Source organism: Prionailurus bengalensis, chromosome A1 (assembly GCF_016509475.1).
Source record: "Prionailurus bengalensis isolate Pbe53 chromosome A1, Fcat_Pben_1.1_paternal_pri, whole genome shotgun sequence".
Classification (NCBI taxonomy): Eukaryota; Metazoa; Chordata; class Mammalia; order Carnivora; family Felidae; genus Prionailurus; species Prionailurus bengalensis.
In genome coordinates, this window is record NC_057343.1 from 212,641,218 (window position 1) to 212,666,383 (window position 25,166).

Sequence of the window (25,166 nt, forward strand, 5' to 3'; positions counted from 1 at the left end):
ATGGCTTTTGTTGCAACTGAAAATGGGATCAATTTCTTGATTTCTCTTTCTGTTGTTTCATTATTGATGTATAGAAATGCTACCGATTTCTGTATATTGATTTTGTATCCTGTGACTTTGCTGAATTCATGTATCAGTTCTAGCAGCTTTTCAGTGGAATCTTTTGGGTTTTCCATGTAGAGTAGCATGTCATCTGCAAAAAAGTGAAAGTTTGACTTCTTCTTTGCCAATTTGGATGCTTTTTTATTTCATTTTGTTGTCTGATTGCTGATACCAGGACTTCCAACACTATGTTAAACAACAGTGGGAAAGTGGACATCCCTGTCGTGTTCCTGAGGAAAGCTCTCATTTTTCCCCCATTGAGGATGATACTAGCCATGGCCTTTTCATATATGGCTTTTATGATGTTAAGGTATGTTCCTTCTATCCCGACTTTCTTGAAGGTTTTTGTTAAGAAAGGATGCTGTATTTTGTCAAATGCTTTTTCTGCATCTATTGACAGGATCACATCGTTGTTATCCTTTCTTCTATTAATGTGATGTATCACATTGATTGATTTGCGAATATCAAACAAGCTATCCAGACCAGGAATGAATCCCACTTGATCATAGTGAATAATTCTTTTAATATGCTGTTGAATTTGATCTGCTAGTATCTTGTTGAGAATTTTTGCATCCATATTCATCACGGACATTGGCCTGTAATTCTCCTTTGTAGTGGGATCTCTGTCTTGTTTGGGAATCAAGGTAGTGCTGGTTTCGTAGTATAGGTCTGGAAGCTTTTCCTTCCATATCTATTTTTTGGAACAGCCTGAGAAGGATAGGTATTAACTCTGCTTTAAATGCCTTGTAGAATTCCCCTGGGAAGCCATCTGCCAGGACTTTTATTTGTTGGGAGATTTTTGATAACCAATTCAATTTCTTCACTGGTTATGGATCTTTCCAAATTTTCTATCTCTTCCCAATTGATTTTGGTAGTGTGTGGGTGTCTAAGAATTTGCCCATTTCTTCCAGATTGTCCAGTCTGTTAGCATATAATTTTTCATAGTGTTCTCCAATAATTGTTTGTATTTCTGTCGTGTTGGTTATGATCTGTCCTCTTTCATCTGTGATTTTACCTATTTGGGTTCTCTCTCTTTTTGAGAAGTCTGGCTAGGGGTTTATCAATTTTGCTTATTTTTTCAAGAAACCAGCTCTTAGATTCATTGATCTGTTCTATTGTTTTTTTGGAGTCCGTATTGTTTATTTATGCTCTAATCTTTATTATTTCTCTTCTTCTACTGGCCTTGGGGTTTCTTTGCTGTTCTTCTATTTCCTTTAGTTGTGCTGTTAGGTTTTATATTTGGGATTTTTCTTGTTTCTTGAGATAGGCCTGGACTGCAATGTATTTTCCTCTAAGGACTGCCTTTGCTGCATCCCAAAGGGTTTGGGCCATCATGTTTTCATTTTCATTTGCTTCCATATATTTTTTTAATTTCTTCATTAATTTCCTGGTTGACCCACTTATTCTTTAGTAGGATGTTCTTTAACCTCCATGCATTTGGAAGTTTTCCAAATTTTTTCTTCTGGTTGATTTCAAATTTTGTAGCATTGTGATGTGAAAATATGCATGGTCTGATCTCAATTCTTTTATATTTATTGAGAGATGTTTTGTGACCCAGTATATGATATACCTTGGAGAATATTCCATGTGCACTCAAGAAGAATGTGTAGTCTGCTGCTTTTGGATGAAAAGCTTTTGTTCTGAATATCTGTCAAGTCCATCTGGTCCAGTGTATCATTCAAGGCCATTATTTCTTTATTGATTTTCTGCCTGTATTATCTGTCCATTGTTGTAAGTGGAGTATTAAAGCCCCCTGCAATTACCATACTCTTATCAATAAGATTGCTTATGTTTGATTAATATATTTGGGTATTTAACGTGGGGGGGGCATAAATATTTACAATTGTTAGCTCTTCTTGATTATCAGACCCCATAAATATAATATAATGCCCTTCTTCATCTCTTGCTACAGTCTTTACTTTAAAATCTAGTTTGTCTGGGGGCGCCTGGGTGGCGCAGTCAGTTAAGCGTCCGACTTCAGCCAGGTCACAATCTCGCAGTCCGTGAGTTCGAGCCCTGCATCGGGCTCTGGGCTGATGGCTCAGAGCCTGGAGCATGTTTCCAATTCTGTGTCTCCCTCTCTCTCTGCCCCTCGCCCGTTCATGCTCTGTCTCTCTCTGTCCCAAAAATAAATAAACGTTGAAAAAAAAATTTTTTTTAATAAATAAATAAATAAGTAAAATAAAATCTAGTTTGTCTGATATAAGCATGGCTACTCCAGCTTTCTTTTGACTTCCAGGAGCATGATAGATGGTTCTCCATCCCTTCACTTTCAATCTGAAGGTGTCCTCAGGTCTAAAATGGGTCTCTTGTACACAGCATATAGATAGGTCTCATTTTTTTATCCATTATGATACCCTATATGTTTTGATTGGAGCATTTAGTTTATTTAACATTCAGAGTTATTATTCAAAGATAGGGATTTAGTGTCACTGTGTTATTTCATGCTTGTGGTGATGTCTCTGGTCCTTTGTAGTCTTTGCAGTGTTCCACTCACAGACTCCCCCTTAGTATCTTTTGCAGGGCTGGTTTAGTGGTCATGAACTCCTTCAGTTTTTGTTCATCTGGGAAATTCTTTATCTTTCCTATTCTGAATGACAGCCTTGCTGGATAAAGGATCTTGGCTCCCTGTTTTTTCTATTCAGCACATTGAATATTTCCTGCCACTCCCTTCTGGCCTGCCAAGTTTCAATGGACAGGTCTGCTAGTACTCTTACGTGTCTACCTTTGTAGGTTAAGGCCCGTTTGTCCCTAACTGCTTTCAGAATTCCCTCTTTCTCTTTGTATTTTGCCAGTTTCACTATGCTATGCTGTGGAGAAGACTTAATCCTGTTAAATCTGAAGGGAGTTCTCTGTGCCTCCTGGATTTGGATGTCTGCTTCCTTCTCCAGGTTAGGGAAGTTCTCAGCTATCATTTGTTCAAGTAAACCTTCTGCCCCTTTTTCTCTCTTCTTATTCTTCTGGAACTCCTATGATACAGATATTATTACGTTTCATTGAAACACTTAGTTCTCTAATTCTCCCCTCATGGTCTAGTATTTTCTTATCTCTCTTTTTCTCGGCTTCATCATTTTCCATAATTTTAAACTTCTATTTTACTTATTCTCCCCTCTGCTTCCTCCATGCTGTCACTGCATCTAGTTAATTTTGCACCTCATTTACAGCATTTTTAATTCATTATGATTATTTCTTAGTTCCTTGATCTCTGTTGTCTTCTATACTTTTTTCAAGCCCAGCTATTAATCTTATGACTATTGTTCTAAATTCTTGCTCAGATATATTGTTTATATCTGTTTTGAGCAATTCTCTAGCTGTCATTTCTTCCTGGAATTTCTTTTGAGGAGGTGTATTTTGATTTGTTCATTGAAGTAACTCTGGAAAAAACATTTTTAAGGTGGGGGGGGGATGGAAGAAGCCTTATCCCATACAAAGAGAGTAATGACAGGGATGAGAAAAAAGAAAAGAAAAAAAATTAACCAAACAGAAAATCAGAGAAACTATATGGCTTAATCCACAGAGAGAGAGAGGAAAATAAAGAAGAAGTAAATACAGAAGAGGTGTAAAAAGAATAGATTAAAAATGTCTCCTTAAACAAACCAACAACCAGAATAAACAGACTAGAGAAGGGAAGAAATAAGAGGAAGAAAAGGAAGAAATAAATATATATTTTTATGGATTTATATATATAATTGACCGAGAATCAAATCAGAAAATGCAAATCCACTGAACCGATATCTGATGGTTTCTTGGAATCGGTGGCAGTGCTGGTCTGGAGAAGGGGCCATCTGGTTCAGTCAGTGTCAGTCTTGCTCCAGTAGATAAGCAGTTACCAGGCACAGAGGGGCATGGTTTGGTGTAGGTGGGTCCCGCCTCCACTGTGGGCCCATTGTCCATTCCCTGAAGCCCCACCTTGTTGGTGATAGGGAGAAAAATGGCAACACCCCAGTCTCTCCTCCCCAGACTGGGTGTCCCAAACCACTCTGTTCAGATCATCCTCACAGTGCCCCAGTTTTTTCTGCTCCACAGTCTCCCAAGCCTCCCAAGCTCTCAGATGGGATTCAAACCCCAGTGTCTTAAAGGATCCCCCTCTGTGTGCCCTGTTCCTGGGGTTGCGCCACTCTGCCCAGCCAGCTGACAAAGGGCCTCTGGTTCCTCACAGTGCCACGTGGACACGAGCAGCACAGTTCGTTCCATGTCTAGAAGGATCCCGCTCTGCGTGCCCTGGTTCCATCCTAGACAGCCAGATGACAAAGAGCCTCTGGCTGGCGGGTGCCTGGAGGGTCTTTTGTCCTTGGAGCAGCTATTTGCTTTCTTCCCACAGCACAGAGAGGATTGCTGTCTCTAACTGCACCTCAGACTGGCTACAGAGCCCGAGGCTGGCTCCCCTTCTCCCCAGGTGCACGAATAGGCAGCTGGCTCCAGTCCAGAGAAAGCCCCACAGTTAAAAATTGGTTCTTTGCCTGTTTTTTTCTGTTTCCCAGTCCATGGTTTTTTTCTCTTGTCCAAATACAATCCTATATTTCCACAGCCTCTCTTTCCCCTCCTTTTGTCTCTCCACAGAAGGGGATCCCTTCCCTCCGTTCTTATGCCACCCTTTTTATCTCCACCAGTTTGAAATCACGTACCTCTGGCCCGCCACGTTTTCCCTGTGGGCCCTTTGAGATGTTTCTGTCACTCTGTAGCCCGGATTCCTGGAATTCCAAGTCTTCTGGCCTCAATACTGCTGTGTTTGAGGGACAAGGGAACTTCAGGTCCCAATACTTCTCTGCCATGTTGACTCCTCTTTCCAAGTCTTGCATTTTTAAACCACAGTCACACCTAGGGAGCTAGTGAAGAGTGAAGCCAGTATAATTGTCTTTGAACTGAACTGACGTATGGGGCTGATGTTTTCCTGTTTGGAATGCATCCATGTATTTGGAGCAATTTGCCCCTATAACTATCTCTAAAAGCAGGCTGTGGACCCTCTTTGGGTGTTCCAGCCCCAGTTGGGATCCATAAGGAGGTCCTTGATCAAGATCTTGCTTGCAGTGGGGGCTGGGAATGGGTGCATGGGAGGGTGGCTTAGAGAAACAAAAAAACAAATTTATCCCTAGACTAGCATCTACCAGACATAAAAGTATGCATAGTTCTGGAAAAAAACACAGTATGTGAGCAGGGTTAACATTAAGCATGGCTCCCTTAGGTTAGCAGCTGTGATTTCCTTGCCATGTGAAGGTGTACTTTCCCCACTGTGTTTGCCCTGCTGGGAATAAGGTGCAGGATGAGTTGAGAAATTACTGATGAAGCACAGTGACAACACCGCTAAGAGTCTGTCTAATTCCCTGGCGTGGGGATTTCAGGGCAGCAAAAAGTGAGTGGTGGCTACTAACCAGATTCCAAGACAGCTGAGGAAATCCCAGAGGAAATGAGTTTGTTTGTTTGTTTGTTTGCTTGCTTGCTTGCTTTTCAGTTCGTAAAATACTTCCTGAAAGCATTTTTATAGGAAAACTTTATTTAAGAGAGTTTCTTTGAGCCTGGACCAGCACATGGAAGTATGAGCATTGGCAATATCTACTCCTACCCGCCCCCACCTTGCCCTCCCCATCCAGTCATTTCTTTTGCAAATCACTTGGAGCCTTGACTTGGCAGAGCTGTCCAGACAGCATCTGACCTTGCCTAAAAATTGTGATTTATAGCATGCTGATCTCAAGCATTTTAATGCAATGCCCCAAAGAGCAGAGAAGTCTCAATAAAAGGATATTCTAGAACTTCTTCAGTCAGTGGGCCAAATCCCATCCCCAAGCCAGGATGAGATAGATCATCAGATCTCCAAGACAAAAGAACTCTTCCAGGGCTATATGGACCTATTGAAGCTGGATTTGTGAGAGCCAAGTATTGTGAGAGCACAAGTAGGCCCCGCAGCCTGACCGTCCTGGCTCCATGCCTGCTCGGGGCGTGGCGTGCTGCTCACGCGGGTCCCTTGCTCTTGTCCCCACTCTCCCTGCCATAGAAGGAGGAATTATTGCACTGTCCGTCACAGACTGTCTGCAAATAAAGCTGATTCTCAGAGGCGCTCAGATTTACTACATTTCACTCTCCCAATGGCATGTGACTGACCATGTGTTACCCCTCTCTGTACTTCAGTGTCCTCACTTGTTAAAAGGGGAGGTAATAGTCTGTGCCACTCATGGGGCTACTGTGAAGGCTAGATGAGGTGCAAATGATTACAACACTTAGCACAGTGACTGTGCTCCAGACATGGTAGGCATGATTATTCCCATCATGAGCCTCTAACCACTTGATTTAAATTAAATGGCCTGAGGAGGCACCTGGCTGCTTCAGTCAGTTGAGTGTCCCATTCTCGATTTCAGCTCAGGTCACGATCTCACGGTTCATGGGATCGAGTGCCACATGGGGCTCTGCACTGACAGGCTAGAGCCTACTTGGGATTCTCTCCTCCTCTGTGCCTCCCCCACTGTCTCTCTTACATGCTCACACGAGCATGCTCTCGCTCTCTCTCTCTCTCTCTCTGTCTCTCTGAAAATAAACTTTTTTTAAGTTAATTAATTAAATGATCTGAGAGCTTAGATGGGGCAGGTGGTTTAGAATGTGCAACCTGGGAAGGAGGAGGCATTAGGAAGGAATCCTGGAAGAGTAACTAGAAGGTCCCCAAAGAATGACATGCTGGCTGCCTCACAGGAGGCCATTACTAAACCAAGAGCCCCAAAATAAGAGGGTTACTTGATGGTGCCTAGGTACCCCAAATATCTGCTGTCACTAGGATTTCCACTTCCCAGTATGCCTCGTAGGGAATGGTATCAGATGGAGAAAGCCTTCTAGAAGTTGTCCCTTAGATGGTATCCAGCTGGTAGGTGGGGAACCCCCACTCTGGCCAGGAGGAATGGGGGAAGGCTGGTCTTTTCAAGGCTCATCAAACAACACTCAGCCATTTCAAATGTCTCAAGACAGGCAGCCTTGCCTCTGGACGGTCTTCCCTTGATTACAAAAATCATAAAATTTAAAAGAAAATATATGCCATGTGTTTCCAAGAATTTACACTTAGTTCATCAAATCTTTTGTTTTCTGAGAGTGTTTTGGAGTCCAACAAGACTATTGAGGCTTTTTCAAATGTCTTTTAAAATGCTTTTTTTTTTAAAAGAAGGACATTAGAAGGCTTTGAAATTTGTTCCAAGAGTAAAAATAATAATATTAATAATAAATTGCTCAAAACTCTCAACTCCTGCAGGTTCAAAATTTACTTAATATTCCAAAACCAAAAGACTTACGGGGGGTTGTCATTTCTTGAAAGAGGAAAAAGAAAGAAGCTCACTGGAGTTCACTGGGTGGTTCTCAGTTGTGCCCATGGCCCAGTCGACTTCTTACTTAGCTTACACCTTCAGAGGAAGCCCCCCTACCTTGGCATCAATGAGGGCAGGTTAAAGTCATACTGAGGGTACTTACTGAGTATACTTGGCTTTTCAGCCTGGCTTATTTTTGACTGGTGGATCAAAGCCCTCCAAGAATGGCTCTCTTGTGGGGCACACGGTCTGTGTCACATAACATTGGTGGTGTATTGTTAGGTGAGCAAAGAGTGGAAACAGAACAGTTTTTCTTTGAGGTGTGTGTAAATGAGCGGCTGCCAAGCAGCTGCCCTTGAACGCTGTCTTCTGGTGACCTCTGGTGGTAGAATTTGTCCTAGCATGTGTACATGTATGCTTCTGAGCCAAGCCATCCAACCATGTTACAATTTTCCTACATTCCTTTCCTGCTGTTTTGTCATTCATGTTAGGCAAGGAGCAAGAATCAGTTGCAAACACCCAGAATAAAGTGGTGCATGTGCCTGACCAGACTGTTAATTTCACAAAAAGTTGCCTGGTGCCTTGTCTTTCAGTGAAAGCCTGATACATTTCCTGTAGAAAGAGAAAAGAAGCTAAAATGAAGGAAAGTGTGGCATCCACAATTTTCGTTTTGCTACTTTTTCTCAACACCAGACTCCTGAATGGTAAGTAAGAGACTGTCCTGCTCTCTTTAATTCCATGGGGTGTTTCTTGAGAGGGCGGAGAGTCCATATAGTCCTCTTGTACTGCAGTTACAAGAAATAAAAGTGTCAAAGTGATTTGCTGCTATTAATTTGCAGTATTTTTTGGTATTAAAATTAATGCAGAAATCAATGCAAAGGAAGCAATGCGGTGAATGCAAAGGCATGTCCCTATGTTGTGCCTTCTGTCCTCACTCTGGGAATGCAGTGAAGCCGCTGTATGAACAAGACCAGAGGCTCGGTCCAGCTTTCCAGCTACTACTAGCTATATATGGAACCTGGAACCAATCACTCAATCTCTCTGGGGTTCTGCTTTTTCAAAGTGAGGATAATGATGTTCCCTCCACCTCAGATGAAATAATGTATGTGGAAAATCTTTGAAAAAGTGTAAAGAGATAACAGGGATTGCTATTACATGGTCAGAAACATATAGCCAACTCTGTTGTCTGTGCCCATGGGAGAATGAAGTTCACAGAGCCAGCATGCTGGTAGGTACATTTCGGTGCCGCCACCTCTGGGTATCTTTGGGTGTGGATACTTTTGTATATACTTCTGTGTATTAACTTCTCTATGTGTATCTGATTGCAAATGCTTCTCTGTGTATACCAATGTAAGTATACGTCTGTGTGTGTACCTCCATGAATGTGTATATTTCAATGTGTGTACCTGCCTGTGCTCTCTGAGTATGCATATGCATGTATGTCTTTGGGGGCGGGGGGGGGTGTGCATGTGTGTGTTTGTGAGGTGGGCTCTATGTGGGTATTTGTGTGTACCTGTGTGTATGGTGCCTATGTGGTTTTCCCTCTGTGTGCACTTTATAAGGATAGTGAGACAGTCCATTAATTTTCACTGTGTCCGCTAAAGTGAATGAAAGGAACATTTGACTAAGCATAATTTCACAGCTGTGCTCTCCTCTCTTGAGTTTCCTAGAAGTACTATGAATAACCAGTGACATGTAGAAGAGATAAGCTTCCAGAGAGAAAAAGGACAGTAGAGATCAGTATAATCCATGGGGAAACTTGAAGTGCTCAAATAAGCATCAGTTGCCTTAATTGTCTTCTGAACATACTCATTATTGAGCCATAGGTTTGGGGGGGGGGGGAGTTGGTTAATAAACCTTTCTGTCCCACACACTCCTTCCCACCCACAACAAAACACAGCAAACAAATTGTTTCAACCTGTGAGATTGTCTTGAAGAAATTTTCCCTGGAGGACGAATGATGTTACAAATATCGGCAGACCTAAACCCAGGCTGGCTGGCATGGATTCCGAGGTTTTCTGTAGTTCTTTGACGGTTTTCAGGGGGACTGGGAGCCACAGGTAGCTCGGCTCCCACTGACATGATTAGCCCAGTGTCCTCTGCCCAGCCTATGCACCGCATCATGTCATTCCATGAAATTCTTTCCGGCTAGTTTTGCCTGGTACCCCTTCTTCCATGCCTGTCCTCCTCCGACTTGCCCTTTCTGATCTGGTGCTCAGCAAGAAATTCTGGCCCAGGAGCCAGCCAGCAGGAGGGGGGTGGGGGGTGCGGTGGGGAGGGGACAAGTGTGAGAGAAAACAGAGAGAACCCTACCCCCCACCCAGTTGCTGAGACTGACACCTTTTGAAAGCTCTCCTCTCTGCTGCTGACTTTCTCCACTAAGCTCTAGCTCAGGCATCCAGCTTGGGGAAAAAGGAGGATTAGCTGGGGTTCTGTGAATGGGCACGGTGGCACTCCTAGCCCAGCAGCACAGGGCAAACTCCCAGGGCCACTCTTTCCCCTCTTTGGACCTGACAGAGAAGGAAGAGGAGAGGGGGCAAGCTCACCAAGAGCTTTGGGGATTAAGCAAGTAAAAAACCCCATTCTCTTGACATTGTATTTTCCACATCACCTCATTCAGACCTTCTAGCTTCCAACTGGGATTAGACACAGCTCTTGTATAATAATGGTAGCTGGTAACCAGGAGGGCAGCTCTCCACTCCCTCACCTCTTACCATGCCTCCCACCCCCAAAAGGGTCATAGAACTGCAAGGAAGCCCTTTGCCACTCACCACAAAAAGACCCAAGGGAAAGGGGGAAAATATAAGACAAAAGGAACTAAAAAACAAGATTCGGAAATGGGGCTGGAAGAATGAGGAGACAGAGGGTGAGACTGGGTCAGAGGTCCAAGCCAAATGGAATCAAAGGAAAATGAAGGCCACAGATTGAGTCAATGGTGTGGGAATGGCAGAAAGATGGAGATTTGTGAGCAGATGAAGTGCCAGAGAGCCCTGTTTCAGCAGAGTGTCCCCAGGATGCTGGTGCCTGGGGGAGAATTCTTTCCACAGTCACCCTTGTACTGTGAGATGGTGTCAGTTTCATAGACTCTGGGATTGAGGAAGGGCCACGTCCTCTTCAGTCCATGTGTACCCTTATAGTCAGTCACCAATCCCAGTTAGTTTCTTACCTCACAGGACGCACAAGCACAGGACACACACACAAACACACACACACACACACACACACAGAGCTCTCTCTCTGTCTCTCTCTCTCTCTCTCTCTCTCACACACACACACACACACACAGCTCTCTCTCTGTCTCTCTCTGTCTCTCTCTCTCTCTCTCTTTCTCTCTCTCTCTCTCTCTCTCTCACACACACACACACACACACACACACGCACAGCTCTTTCTCTCAGTCCTGCCAACATCTGGGCAGCCCACAGAGAAATGTTGCCGGATGCTGACACTTTGGCATTTCTGAGCAACCCACCCCTAGGCCTGCTCACCCCAAGAGCTCATCACTGGGCTGGTCCCACGAATCTGCTTCTGTCACCAGCAGGATGGTCGAATGGTTGAATGCACCCTCATCTTTACTTCAGATGCTTCTGGCTTTTTCTAGGACAATCGCCTCCTGGAAAACCTGAGATCCTTAAATGTCGTTCTCCTGAAAAGGAGACATTCACCTGCTGGTGGAAGCCTGGGGAAGATGGAGGTCTCCCTACCAATCACACACTGACTTACCACAAGGAAGGGTAAGTTTTCTTCTGTGCTATCAACCCACATGACCGCTCTCAATCTCCCGGCCCAAAGAACACTGGTTCTGAGTTAGAATTGCCACACTTCCTTGGGTTGACACTAGTAAGGCTCCTACCACTGGGGCAAAGAACTTACTGTTCATGTCCACATTCTCGTGTTAATATCCTTCAGGAGCTCCCTAGATGCGCATAAGCTCTTTCGCCACCCCAGAAATATAATACGGCATTGTTTCCACTGCCTGTCTGAAGCTTAGGTTGTAGCCCAAAGTCACATATGAATCGTTCCTGAGTGCTCATTAATTTTAGATGCTTATCTGTAAACCTTGTACCATGTGTCATTTGTCTTTTAGTAATTGTTACTTTTGCGATATAAGTGGATTATCATGTAATCCTTAACAACCATGGTAACGTTAGGTTTTCTAACTTGTTTTGTGACCAAGTAAAGAGCCCTCAAAGCAAAGGAAGGTAAGGACTTTTCCTTAGCGTTTGCTGATCCAGGATCCAGGATTGTCCAGGGGGTGTATTTGGAGCTAAGGTTTCAGTGAGGGCTGAACAAGGTCATCTCCAGGGGAAGATTTTGTTTTACTCATAATGAAACCTTTCTGGAAATCCCGGGAAGGCTGTAGTCCTGTGATTGCAACAGCTGGCCCACCTCCCAAGGACTGCACTTTGTTGGACACAAAGCTGTCATCCCTTCTGGGACCCAAAGGAGGGTACATGTAAATAGATTTCGGGAACTCACACGGGTGACCGAAATCAAATACACCTTCACACCTTGTGGCGGGTCTTGCAGTGAGGCTGTGAAGTCTAAATGTGAGCAGCCCAGTGAGCCACCTGGTCCTGAACTCTCTCTTTTCTGAGTCACTTGCCTCTGTTGTTGACTTGGTGCAGTCTGAAATACACCGACATCAATTTGTATCCTCTTTCATCTTTTGTTAATGAAATGTGACTCAACACCTATGTGCAAGAAATGCCGCGTGTGCACAACCCGCAGGGTGTGTGTAAGGGGGAGAGTCCCATTTCCTGAGATGGCCCAGTGGCCATTCTCTGAGTAGAGTGGCACCTTGGCCGTTGAAAGTGCAAGTGTTTATTGGCAAGGGGCACAAATCACAAAGCCCACAAAAACCTGCCGAAGGGAAGTGACGGTGAGAAGCAGGGTCGCTGGGGACCTGATGTAACCCTTCCACCACCATCCCCAGCACCCTCTTTCCTGTCTCACTCCCAGCTGACATAGGCAGGACACAGATGTTGGGGGAGCCATTCCTTAGCTCTGGTATTTGCATTGGAACATCTGATCCTCAAAAGCCAGTGTTAATGATCTATTCAGAAAAAGACTAAAAACTAAAAATAAATAAATAAATAAATAAATAAATAGGAAAAGAAAAAGACTAAACTCTTTTTACTACTTTCTTATTCACTGCTAATATATCACTCATTGCAGAGAGACACTCACACATGAATGTCCAGACTACACAACCAGTGGCCCCAATTCCTGTTACTTCAACAAGAAGCACACCTCCATCTGGACAATGTACATCATCACAATAAATGCCACAAACCAGATGGGAAGCACTTCCTCGGATCCACGTTATGTGGACGTGACTTACATAGGTAAGGGGAAGGGCGACAGGTAAGGAATTTGTTACTCCGTTATGGATTTGCCAGTAGTCAAACTCAGTGTGACTCTTCTTGGCTTTTGCACGCGTCCCACAAAAGAAAGATGAGAAAATTTACAATACCCTGCTCAGCTGAGTTTTTCAAACCAACTTTAATTGAGTCATTCATAGCAGTAGGACTGGCCCTCTGGATCCTTGTGTTTCTGTGCTTTCCCTTGACCCTTCTTCCCATCCTCTTGCATCCAGAAGGAATGTTCTATCTATGCTTCCCTGCAGCCCTCCTCCTGCAACCAATGTCCCCTTCCCTCTTATTTTGTCCCTCCCAAGGGAAGACAGAGCTACCCCACAGAATAGCAGCTCTCAGGAGGTGTTCATCTGCTTCTGTATCCAAGGAATTACTCCAACTGACTTGCCCCAGATTCAATTTTCAGTATATGTGTGCTCAGCAACTGGAGCCATTATTTCAAAAATAAATAATTTGGGGAGTGAATACTTGAAGAGCAGTCTGAAGGCCAAGATCACAAGCACAAAGTTTGGAGAAGTCATTAGCCAAGCGAAACAAAGCCAACCTGAGAGCTGCTTCTTGCTTTGCATGATCAGCAGTGAGCTACGGGACAACTAGGCATAACTGTAGTGGCCTGGATGGTTTAGCAAGGGTGACAAAGGGAATCTTAGGACAAGAGATGGCTTGGCCAGGCCTGAGTTCAGCCCTCATCTTGGGTAATAATCTAGGGAATAGCTAATTAGGCTCATGGTTACCCAAGTCTTCCTGATTTACCTACCACCACTCAATAAGGAAAATCGGATTAGGGTTCTCAAGTGTTCACTTGCATATATATCATCCCATTGGTATCGTATCAGTGGCTTATCCTTAAAAACTAGAAAAGCTTCCAACACCAACTAGTACATACTTGAAAATTTTCTTCCTGCAGCAAATCATTGGAATGAGCATGGGCTGGGAACTGAATTCGATCTTAGTTTACGAAACTCAGAAACTTCCACTGGCAAGTAGGAATAAATTACATTCTAGTCATATAAATTACTTGAGATACGAAGCCTTTAAGATGCTAAGTGCCAACTCATTCCTTTGTCGTGGGCTTTTTCTTACATTTTTAACATTTGAGGGCAAAACAGCAAAAACAAAAGAAGTTCTGAAATGAGCAGTTGCTATAATGAGAGCATTCACAAAAAAATGGAATCACTAAAGAGTAGGACCTTTAAAAAGTGAAATCAATGAGGGCATCGATTTCACATGGGCTCTGGAAAACAAATTCTCTGGTGAAAAAAGTGTTGGGCCGTATTTTCCAAAACAATGGAAGGAGGGTTTATGGACCACTCCTCCTATGGGGAGGGTCAAACCCTCCTATGACCTTACAGCATCCAGTGCTGGTAACAGGCCATAGAAGTTCATTTAAAAATCAGTGTGCACTACAGTACATTTTCTATCAGCTGGAGTCTCATCCAGTGATAACCTGCAGTACAGAATGACAATATTGGCAGATAATGTCTCAGAAATAGATTGTGTTGTTGTTGATCTTGTTACTGCCATTGAATAATATTTAGCGATGTTGAAGACACTTGAAAGGAGCGATTCCCAACTGGCGGCTGTTTTGCCCCCCACAGGATAGTTAGCAATTACAGGAAATATCTCCACATAGTGCAACCTGGAAAGGAGGGTTGAGGGAATTACTGATGTTTAATGGGCAGAGGCCAGAAACGCTGCGAAGGCTCAGCATCCTACACACACACCCCACTGCCAACAAAGAAGGATCTGGTCCAAAATACATAATGCTGAGGTTGAGCAACTTTGCTTTAAAGGATTCGTCGTAAACATTTTGTTGGCAGTTTTGTACAAATAGTTTTTGATCAGAGGCGTTTCTCAGTATTATGTTTAGCTTAAAACCTTTGTAGATGATGTTTGTTTAGTAAGTACATATCATCCTTTCAGGAAGTACAATCACCCTTAGTTATTTACTTAGTAACAAATAAGCATTAGGATTGGTGGCAAATTTTCCAGAGTTCACTTTTTTAAGTAACTGTAGATTATAATGCCAAAACACTATAGTTAACACGCACATCCCAAACCTGGCATGGCGAATTATTTGAGAAGGTAATAAATGAATAGAGAAAATATTACTGACCAGCAGGACTGAGATTAGGGGAAGACAAGTTGGTATCCAAGGCACCTCACTCTTAAGGAGGGATTCACAGACCTGTACTTAAAGGAACCTCAGAGTAAGTGCCTCCTTAATTTTTTGAGACAGAGTACAAAACTCACCTTTGTACTCATTTTAAAATGTTCAATCCAGTGGTATTGGTTCATTCACAGTGTTCTGCAATGACCATCACTATCTAGTTCCAGAATATTTTCACCACTCCAGATGGAAACTTCATACCCATTAACCAGTGACTCTGGATTTCCCACTCTACCCCAACTCCAGAGCAATCACTAATCTGCTTTCTGTCTCTATAGATTTGCCTATTCTGGAAATTTCAAACATATGGAATCAGATAGTATATGGCCTTTTGTGTCTGGCTTCTTTCACTTAGTCTAATGTTTTCAAGATTCATCTATAGTCTAGCATATGTCAGTACTTCCTCCCCTCTTATGGCGGAAGAGTCTTCCGTTATGTGAATATTAACCCATCATCAACTGATGGATGTTTGAGTTGTTTCCACCTATTGGATGCTATGAGTAGTGTGCTATGAACACTCAGGCAGGAATTTTTGTTTGAGCACCTGCTTTCTTTTTTTTGTATATGAAATTTATTGTCAAGTTGGTTTGCATACAACACCCAGTGCCCATCCCAACAGGTGCCCTCCTCAATGCCCATCACCCACCCTCCCCTCCCTCCCAACCCCCATCAACCCTCAGTTTATTCTCAGTTTTTAAGAGTCTCTTATGGTTTGCCTCCCTCCCTCTCTTTTTTTTCCCTTCCTCTCCCCCATGGTCTTCTGTTAAGTTTCTCAGGATCCACATAAGAGTGAAACCATATGGTATCTGTCTTTCTCTGTATGGCTTATTTCACTTAACATCACACTCTCCAGTTCCATCCCCATTGCTACAAAGGGCCATATTTCATTCTTTCTCATTGCCACATAGTATTCCATTGTATATATAAACCACAATTTCTTTATCCATTCATCAGTTGATAAATCAGTCCATAAATCAGTTGATTTAGGCTCTTTCCATAATTTGGCTATTGTTGAAAGTGCTGCTATAAACAATGGGGTACAAGTGCCCCTATGCATCAGCACTCTGTATCCCTTGGGTAAATTCCTAGCAGTGCTATTTCTGGGTCATAGGGTAGATCTATTTTTAATTTTTTGAGGAACCTCCACACTGTTTTCCAGAGTGGCTGCACCAGTTTGCATTCCCACCAACAGTACAAGAGGGTTCCCATTTCTCCACATCCTCACCAGCATCTCCTGATTTGTTCATTTTAGCCCTTCTGACTGGCGTGAGGTGATACCTCAGTGTGGTTTTGATTTGTATTTCCCTGATGAGGAGTGACGTTAAGCATCTTTTCATGTGCCTGTTGGCCATCTGGATGTCTTCTTTAGAGAAGTGTCTATTCATGTCTTCTGCCCATTCTTCACTGGATTATTTGTTTTTCGGGTGTGGAGTTTGGTGAGTTCTTTATAGATTTAACTAGCCCTTTGTCCGATACATCATTTGCAAATACCTTTTCCCATTCCATTGGTTGCCTTTTAGTTTTGTTGATTGTTTCCTTTGCAGTGAGCACCTGCTTTCATATCTTTTGAGTATATACCTAGGAGTGAAATTGATTACACGGTAATACTATATTTAAGTTTCTAAGTAACTTCCAGACTTTTTTGTACAATGACTATACCATTTTACATTCCCATCAGCAATGTATGAAGGTTCCAACTTCTCTAATGTTCTTCCCAACACTTGTTATTTTTCAGTTTTTGAATTCTAGCCATTCTAGCAGGTATGAACTGCTCTCTCATTGTGGTTTTGACTTGCATTTCCCAATGACTTTTGAGCATCATTCCTGTGCTTGTTGCTCATTTATGCCTCCTTAAATTTTACATCTTTCTTGCTTCAACCTAACCTCAGTTCTTCTTACCAGCACCTGATACCAAATGCAAAGAGTCTCATAACCATGGTGGAGTGAAATAGTAGAGAAAGCTGCCTTTAAGTCATATAGTTCTGTGTTCAAATGCTACTTTTACTAAATATGTAGTTTCTTTCATATCTACAGTTGAACCAGACCCTCCTGTGAACCTGACTTTGGAATTAAAACAGCCAGAAGACAAAAAACCATATCTGTGGATGAAATGGTTCCCACCCACCCTGGTTGATGTAAGATCTGGTTGGCTCACACTCCAGTACGAAATTCGATTAAAACCCGAGAAAGCCACTGAGTGGGAGGTGAGTCAACTAGAAGCTTTTGGAAGGAACCAGGTCCTTGGCAAAGTTGAAGCCCTCACAGCTGAGAATAGATGATTCTTCCTCATTATTGGGCAACCATGTTGCCCTCTTGATGCTGATGTGACCTAGTCAGATGTGGAAGTGCCTTCTCCCCTCCACTGGGATTGATGGGAACTCATCTTCATAGCTCTCTAGGGCTAGTTCCTTGCACTGAACATCCTCTTCCACCAGATTTCCAACCCACTTCCCTCAGGATATCTTAGATTAAGACACTCGTGAGTGCACCTACATGGCACTAAGTAGGAGGAAAACAATCTCAGTGTAACCACTCCATGGTCAATGGTATTTTTATTCACTTTCAGATACTTCAATGTAAAGAAATAATACTGTAAATTATAGGCTTTTTAATAGTTCACTCTAAAATATTTTTGTATATGTCTCTTTCAAAAAGGGAACATTTGATTTCACTCATATGTGGATTTAAAGAACAAAACAAATGAACAAAGAAAAAAGAGACAAACAAAACAACAGACTCTAAACTACAGAGAACAAACTGGTAGCTGCCAGAGGAGAGGTGGGTGGGACATGGGTAAAATAGAGGGAGTCAAGAGTACACTTATTGTGATGAGCATTGACTAATGTATAGAATGATTGAAACATTATATTGTACACCTGAAACTAATATAATGTTGTATGTTAAGTATGCTTAAACTTAAAAAAAAAAGATACTCCAAACCCACTAGCAATGATAAAATTTTTAATGGGAGCATTTCCAAACATAGCCAAAATAATAGGATCACACATAGAAAATTAATTAAAATTCCTTAATATCATTTAACAGCCAGTCCATATTTTAATCCCCCCCCCCAATTGCTTCAAAATGTCTGTAGAAGCTAGTTTGTCCAAACCACAATCCACTCCAAGAACACATATTGTTATATCCTGGTTGTTATATCCCTTTGGTCTCAACGTGCTCAGGAGACTGGGCCCCTTGTCCCATAGAATGTCCTACCTTCTGCATTTGTCTGATGAGTTCTCTGTGAGGTCATTTAGCTACTTTCTCTGCCCCTGTATTTCCTGTACCCAGACCATTAGATCTAAAAATCTGATTATTCAGGTGGAACAATTTTCAGCAAGAGAACTTCAGAGATGATATTATTTGCTTCATATTGCATCATACAAGGAGATGGAAATCATCTGGTCAACCCACTGTACCTGATGCTAAAACTGACTCTGGGATTAGAGAGATGACAACCTGATCCCTTGATTGTAAATTTATGTTTCATTTGTACACTATTATTTCAACATACTGAAGGTCCCGTTCTCTTTCATCTAGTAGTTTTATACCAACTGGTGAGCCTTGAATCAATGAAGTCATTAGGGTTTACAAAATAACAATTTTCCAGTTTTACTAAATGGTTGTCTTCCATAAAGTGGAATTTAAAAGGGGGTAGAGGATAGGAGGCAGAATATTTGCCTTTCTGACAGAGAGCTCCAAATGGAGAGACAGAAAACCCGTTACTTTTTGTGTGAGCAAAGCAAGGAGGAAAATATGGGCTAAGAGGGTGGAATGGTGAGAACAGATATTTCTTTAGAAAATCTAGTTCGTTGGTCTCAGTTCTCCAACAGTCAGTTATCTAGAAGAAAAGTCTATGAAGAAGCATCACACAAGTTAGAGTGACTTCCTTGTTTTCCTTGTTTCTCTATAGACTCATTTTGCTGGGCAGCAGACTCAGTTTAAGATTCTCAGCTTATATCCAGGACAGAAATACCTTGTCCAGGTTCGCTGCAAGCCAGACCATGGATTTTGGAGTGAGTGGAGCCCAGAGAGCTCCATTCAGATACCTAATGGTGAGTGTGTTGGCTCCCTTTTGCATACACTCTGAAATATTTTTTAATGATTTATTGATTGATTGATTGATTGATTTGATTTTTGAGACAGAGAGCACATGTGCACACAGGAAGGGGAAGGGCAGAGAGAGAGGGAGAGAGAGAATCTCAAGTAGCTCTGCACTGTCAGCATAGAACCCCACGTGGACCTCAAACCCACTAACTGCAAGATCATGACCTGAGCTGAAATCGAGAGTTGGACACTTAACCAGCTGAGCCACCCAGGTGCCCCTACTCCAAAATATTTTTAAAACAGAAAGAATTTAGTAAATTTGCATGTAATAACAACTAACAGAGAAACTATGTTAAGCCTTAGCCAGAAAAATAAGTAGAGGTGGGTTTATCATCTCTCCATCCAATACAAAGACTTTGAAAGTGTAGCACTGCTCTCTGGGTCACTGTCAGTGAAGACCAGTTTCTAGAATAAGGCTGCAAACATAGGCTTGGCATGTCTCAGAGGGCTTCATGCTCAGTCATTCTGTCCTCCCCATCTACCCTATCCCTATAATTTGGTCAAGGTCATCGTCTAGTTGTCCCCAAATTTGTAAAGTTACGGTATGCCATCTCAAAGGCATGAACCCAATTTTCAGTCTGTGATGTCAGTTACATCTTGGTCTCTATGCAGAGGTACAGTATGTAAAAGGCACTCAATTCCAAGTGCCATTAACCATGGGAGCTTCTGCTCCACAACAGAATGATTCATCTTCCATTTCTAAAGTGTGTTATGGTTTATGAACCATAAACCATACCAGGGTTGGAAGATTTGGGCCCTTCCAACCCTCTCAGGTATTCAGAGAGAATACGATTACCATCAGGAATTAAAAGTGAGGAAACTGAAGCTCAGTGAGGTTAAAGTCTTACTCAGAACCACGTGACAAAGCCTACCTCTGCTGACAACTTGCCTGGCCAAAGTATCAGGGCTTTCATTGGCTTGGCATACTGGAAAGAACACTGAACTGTGGGTCATCAGATTCACACATGCATCTCATTCAGCCCTCTCTCTTATTAAATAAATAAAAGCACCGGGTTTGGAAGCAGAAGGCCTGAGTTGCAATCCCGACTACAATTTTATAGTTTACATGCTCATGGGGAAATCACTCTTCCAGCCTCCGTGTCGTCATCTTTACATACAAGACAATGTATGTAAAAAGCTTAACACCATGGATGGCTTTAGTAAGAACTTAGTAAGTGACAGCCTTTATTATTATTACTGCAACAGATCGTGTGACCTTGAATTTCCTCCTTAAGGATCAAATAAAATAATATGTAAAGGGATTTTGAAGTTTATAGAGTAATGTGAAATATACACACTATTAAAATTTAATAATAAAAATTAAACCTGTCATCGATGCTACTCTATTTGGATTGCTGTTCAAATCAAAAGAGGTGTAGGTAAGGGGAGGGGGACTCTTTTGTTTAAAACTTGTGCTTATTAGTTTTGTTTGTTTGTTTTTAATGATGCTTTGATGTGATCAAAGCTTTCTGACTGTTTGCTTTTTAGATGTCACCATGAAAGATACCATTGTGTGGATCTTTGTGGCTGTTCTTTCTGCTGTCATCTGTCTGATTATGGTCGTGGCAGTGGCTTTGAAAGGCCACAGGTACTTTACTGTCTATCATCCTTCCTCCCCATCATGGTTGTCAGGGATTGTGGCAAAAAATACCATATAAAAATAGTAGAAACCTACAGATAATTCAAGCACTTCATTTAAGCCATTAGCTGCAATGTGTTCACCCACAAAAAAATCTTCTATCAGTGATAGCAAAAGTAGCAGAACGGTCTCCTTTGAAGCTGGTGCTCTTTCCATCAGACTGAGGCTCCCAGTTATGAAATAGTAAAAATCTTCTAAGAGCAACTAAAATCAAGAGAAGCAAGAAATTCAAGTAATCCACTAATTTCAGAATCAGCATCCTCTATTAGCCAGAGCTAATTGTGATGCAAGCCCTTAAAATGATTGCCTTCACCATTGATTGTTAGTCTCGTGGAGCCCCAGGAGTCTAACTCCTATCTACCATAGTCTGTAGCAGCTATTTGGAGAGGATACTAATCTTTCAAAAATCACAAAGTGAGAAGGTGAGTCATCTATTCTTTTTCACAAATTATTTTATAGCATGGTGACCTGCATCCTTCCACCAGTTCCTGGGCCAAAAATAAAAGGATTTGATACTCATCTGCTGGAGGTAAGTGGCAAAAGTGGGGAATGTAGTATGACCCTCTGCTTTGCAATGATTACCTTTACACATGCACACACAATTCCCATCTGTTCAGCCTGGCCAGCTCAGTCCCTGCCCAGCGGGTCCCTGCTCTTCAGCAAGTGTGTTTACAGAAAGCTGTGTGGAGGCATGAGAGTACTTACCTTTGGGAGAGAAAGCCAAAAAAACATGAAAATACATAATAATGCTTGCTAGGTCTACCAGGTGTGTATGCTCATAAGCACAGAAATAAACATTTTGCACAATCAATTAAGAAAAAGGGTAAATGTCTTACTTAATACAAAACAGGGACCCACCACCACCTCCCTTGTCATACGTGGGCTAAAGCTTTCACTCGAATGTTCTTCACATGATTGCAATATCCTGCTGTAATTGTTGTTCACTTTGAGAGCGTTCAGTCGAAACTGGATCAGTACAGTGGGCTCGTGTTTGCCAGGCCCTGCCTGGACTGATTCAAGATGGAATTAAATTCAAGTGTTTTGAATAAAAAGAGGGGTTACATCATTTTAAACTTCTGTCCAGATTGAAATATATAGTTTCAGTTGGACTCAATCTTAACACTGTTGTGTCTAAAAGCAATGATCTGCATTACATCACTTGACCCAGCCACTGTGAGACCAGCAATGCAAGAATGTGATAAGTGAGTCCCAGAGAATTTGGCTTGACTATACTCAGTTTGATTGCAAATATCGGGGAAGGAATTAGAGCCCCAGAATTTGGGCTCCTGGCCCAGTGCTCTTACCCCACTATCTAGTCTCTAGTACTGACCTTCATAGAACCAGCATGAACTTCTCAACTAAGTAAATTAACGGCTGTCTAACTTGAAATTTGACCTTATAGCCACAGAAATGGAATAATAAAATAACTACTGTTTGGGTTACAAAAAAAATTTGTTTTCACATTCTTAATCACAGTACCCTGATCTTCAAAAGAACTCCCAGATAGGTACTATTACTTCCATTTTACAGATGGAGAAAGTGAGGACCATAGAGCAGCTCATCCAAAGTCAATACCCTTTAATAAGGGATAGAGTCAAGACTTGGGCACCAGTACCTGATCTAAGTCAAGGGATCAGGAAGAAGAGTGGGAAAGAAAAGGAAGCCAGAAGAAGAGGAAGGGGAGAAGGAGGAGAACAAAAAGGAGGAGAGGGAGGAGACTGGAACAGCAAGGAGGGATGAGAATCTGCTTACTACTGCCAGACTCCAGAAGGTGGTGGACTTGGTTAGGAGGCCAGCAACCAGATCTCAGGGCCAGTGGATCCCAGAGCACTGAAGCCATGCGTGAGCACTGTGGATTTCATGTTTCAGAAACCTCTTATTTGTTAGGCATGTGTTTATTATTTGTGCATATACTACCTGCCAGTTGAACTCATAATCATTATGGCTTAGGGAGAAACTAAGTTAAAATCATGAATTGACTGAAAGAAAACTATGAGGTGAGTAGTAGCCCAGGAGGTGGTTATAAATAGCCTGGTACACAAACATCTAACATTTGGGAAATTCTGCTAGGCCGTTAGCACATCCCACTTGCCCGTAGTCATGACCACTGGCTTGGCTGTGATGTCGACGTGGAATGTCAGGAAGCTAACGACCATCTCTCCTTGTGTCTGTGTTTGAATAGAAGGGCAAGTCTGAAGAACTGCTGAGTGCCCTGGGGTGCCAAGACTTCCCTCCCACTTCTGACTGTGAGGACTTACTGGTGGAGTTTTTAGAAGTGGATGACAGTGAGGACCAGCAGCTGATGCCAGCCCTTTCAAAAGAACACCCGGGTCAAGATAGGAAGCCCACACCCCTGGACCCAGACAGTGACTCTGGCCGGGGCAGTTGCGACAGCCCTTCCCTTTTGTCTAAAAAGTGTGAGGAAGCCCGGGCAAATCCCTCCACATTTAACACTCCTGAGGGCATTGAGAAGCCAGAGAATCCCCAGACAAATGCTACCCGCACCTGGGACCCCCAGAGCACAAGCTTGGAAGGCAAAATCCCTTCTTTCCCTGCCAATGGATCCAAATCTTCAACATGGCCTTTACCACAGCCCCCCAGCCATCCCAGCCCCAGATCTTCTTACCACAACATTGCTGATGTGTGCAAGCTGGCCATGGGCCCAGCAGGTGCATCGGCCACTTTGTTGGACAAAACAGACACACATGCTTTAAGATCTTCAAAAAATGTTGAGACTGGAGGGGAGAAAGTGGCAGTTGAGCAGAGGGCAGTGGAAAGCTTCCATTCCAAGACTGACCAAGGCACAGCATGGCTGTTGACCCTGGAGAAAACCTCTTTGATCTCTGTGAAACCCTTGGATTATGTGGAGATTCACAAAGTTAACAAAGATGGAGCACTATCATTGCTCCCAAAACAGAAAGAGAACGGCAACCAGACAGACAAGCCCAGCACTCCTGAAACCAGTAAGGAGTATGCCAAGGTGTCCAGGGTGATGGATAACAACATCCTGGTGTTAGTGCAGGATCCGCAAGCTCAAAACCTGGCTTCATTTGAAGAACCAGCCAAGGGGGCTCCACCGCCCCTTCAACTGAATCAAGCTGAAGAAGACCTGGCCTCCTTCACGTCGGCACCAAGCAACTGTGGACTCCAGCAGGGTGGGTTGGATTACCTGGATCCCACATGTGTTATGCACTCCTTTCAGTGATAGCTTGATTAATGGAACGATTGGTTAAAATGTGACTTCTTTTCAGGTAACACTACAGAGTACAGGAAATGCACTCTCCTAGAGAAGGCTCGAGAGCGTGGTTAGATTGACACTATACAGCCCACAGTTCGTTTTCATGTTCCATTGTCCACCAGCTGCCTCTTTCTCCAACAGCTGATTCCAGAACAAATCGCTTTGCTTCCCGTGATTTGTACATTTACTTTTTGCTATTAGTTATAAAATTATGTGTTCAATGAAATAAAAGCGCATCGTTTAGTATTCTCGAGGGACAGTACCGACAGGTATATCCTCTGGAAGAGACTTTCACAGTTTGGTGTGTGACAAAAGGAAATGAGAGAGTCACGGTTGTTTACCACAGGAAGATGACAGGTGTGAGAGACAAATGCCATGAAAACCACTGTTGAAAACCAACGAACCTTTGCTTGACCTTTGTTTGACCTTTACTTGACCTTTGCACTCCTCTCTCGTTTTATTAGGATGATCCGAACACATTTAAAGAAAGAATGCATTCCAGAACACCTGACAAATTGTTTACATCAGTTCCTATCACCTTAGTGATACATTGCCAATATGCAAGCCAAAATGATGCCTCCAATTTTTTCTTAAAATGGTTTGAATTTATTAAGCGTGGGTTTTCCCCCCTAAATTGTATTTTATCCTAAAGCCTCTAGAGAATATAGTTTTGGAAAATGGAATTTTCTTACATTACAGGTAAATGAGTTTCATGTGGTAAATTCTTCTAAAATGTTTTCCTGTTTCATTTCAGCACACGAGATAATTTAGTAAACCCCCTAGTCTTCTGTTAGGTAAAAAAAAAAAAAAAATCCAGAAGACTAACGTTAATTTAAAAGATAATCACAGCAGGATGCTAATGGAAATACTGCCTTACTGTACATATGAATTCTACTTTAATAGAAACCCATAAGTTTCACAATGTATTTTTGAAGACTATTTTTCTATCACTTAGGTAAAATAAAAGACTATTTTCTATCTTCCCAGTACAGCTGTTTACGTATTTAATGCGTACAGTATTTTCTGCTATGAGGTTATAATGAGCATTTGCAGTACATAGTAGTATATGCAGCCCCTGTTTGTGGAGGAAAATGCCATCCCAACCCAAAGCCCATTGAAGATTACGAAGTGAATGATTATATTCAGTTTCCAGCATAGTATGGTGTAGTTTATCTGATTCGTTTTTTATCTCCATGACACTTGAAACAGTCGCCAGCCTAGAGTTTTAGGGCTTTCCACAGACCATAAATTACTTCT

At 42.4% G+C, this 25,166-nt stretch overlaps 1 protein-coding gene across 1 annotated transcript in view; it reads left to right on the forward strand.

Annotated features, from left to right (window-relative positions):
- PRLR (prolactin receptor) overlaps positions 1-24,898 on the forward strand; it is a 41,029-nt gene extending 16,131 nt beyond the window's left edge. The window contains exons 2-9 of the mRNA XM_043600053.1: positions 7,973-8,083; positions 10,979-11,111; positions 12,556-12,725; positions 16,960-17,129; positions 18,839-18,980; positions 20,521-20,620; positions 21,131-21,200; positions 22,854-24,898. Of these exons, the coding sequence (XP_043455988.1) occupies positions 8,017-8,083; positions 10,979-11,111; positions 12,556-12,725; positions 16,960-17,129; positions 18,839-18,980; positions 20,521-20,620; positions 21,131-21,200; positions 22,854-23,876 (1,875 nt within the window). The 5' untranslated portion in view covers positions 7,973-8,016 and the 3' untranslated portion in view covers positions 23,877-24,898. The remainder of the gene's footprint in view (positions 1-7,972; positions 8,084-10,978; positions 11,112-12,555; positions 12,726-16,959; positions 17,130-18,838; positions 18,981-20,520; positions 20,621-21,130; positions 21,201-22,853) is intronic.
- The last annotated feature ends 268 nt before the right edge of the window (positions 24,899-25,166 follow it).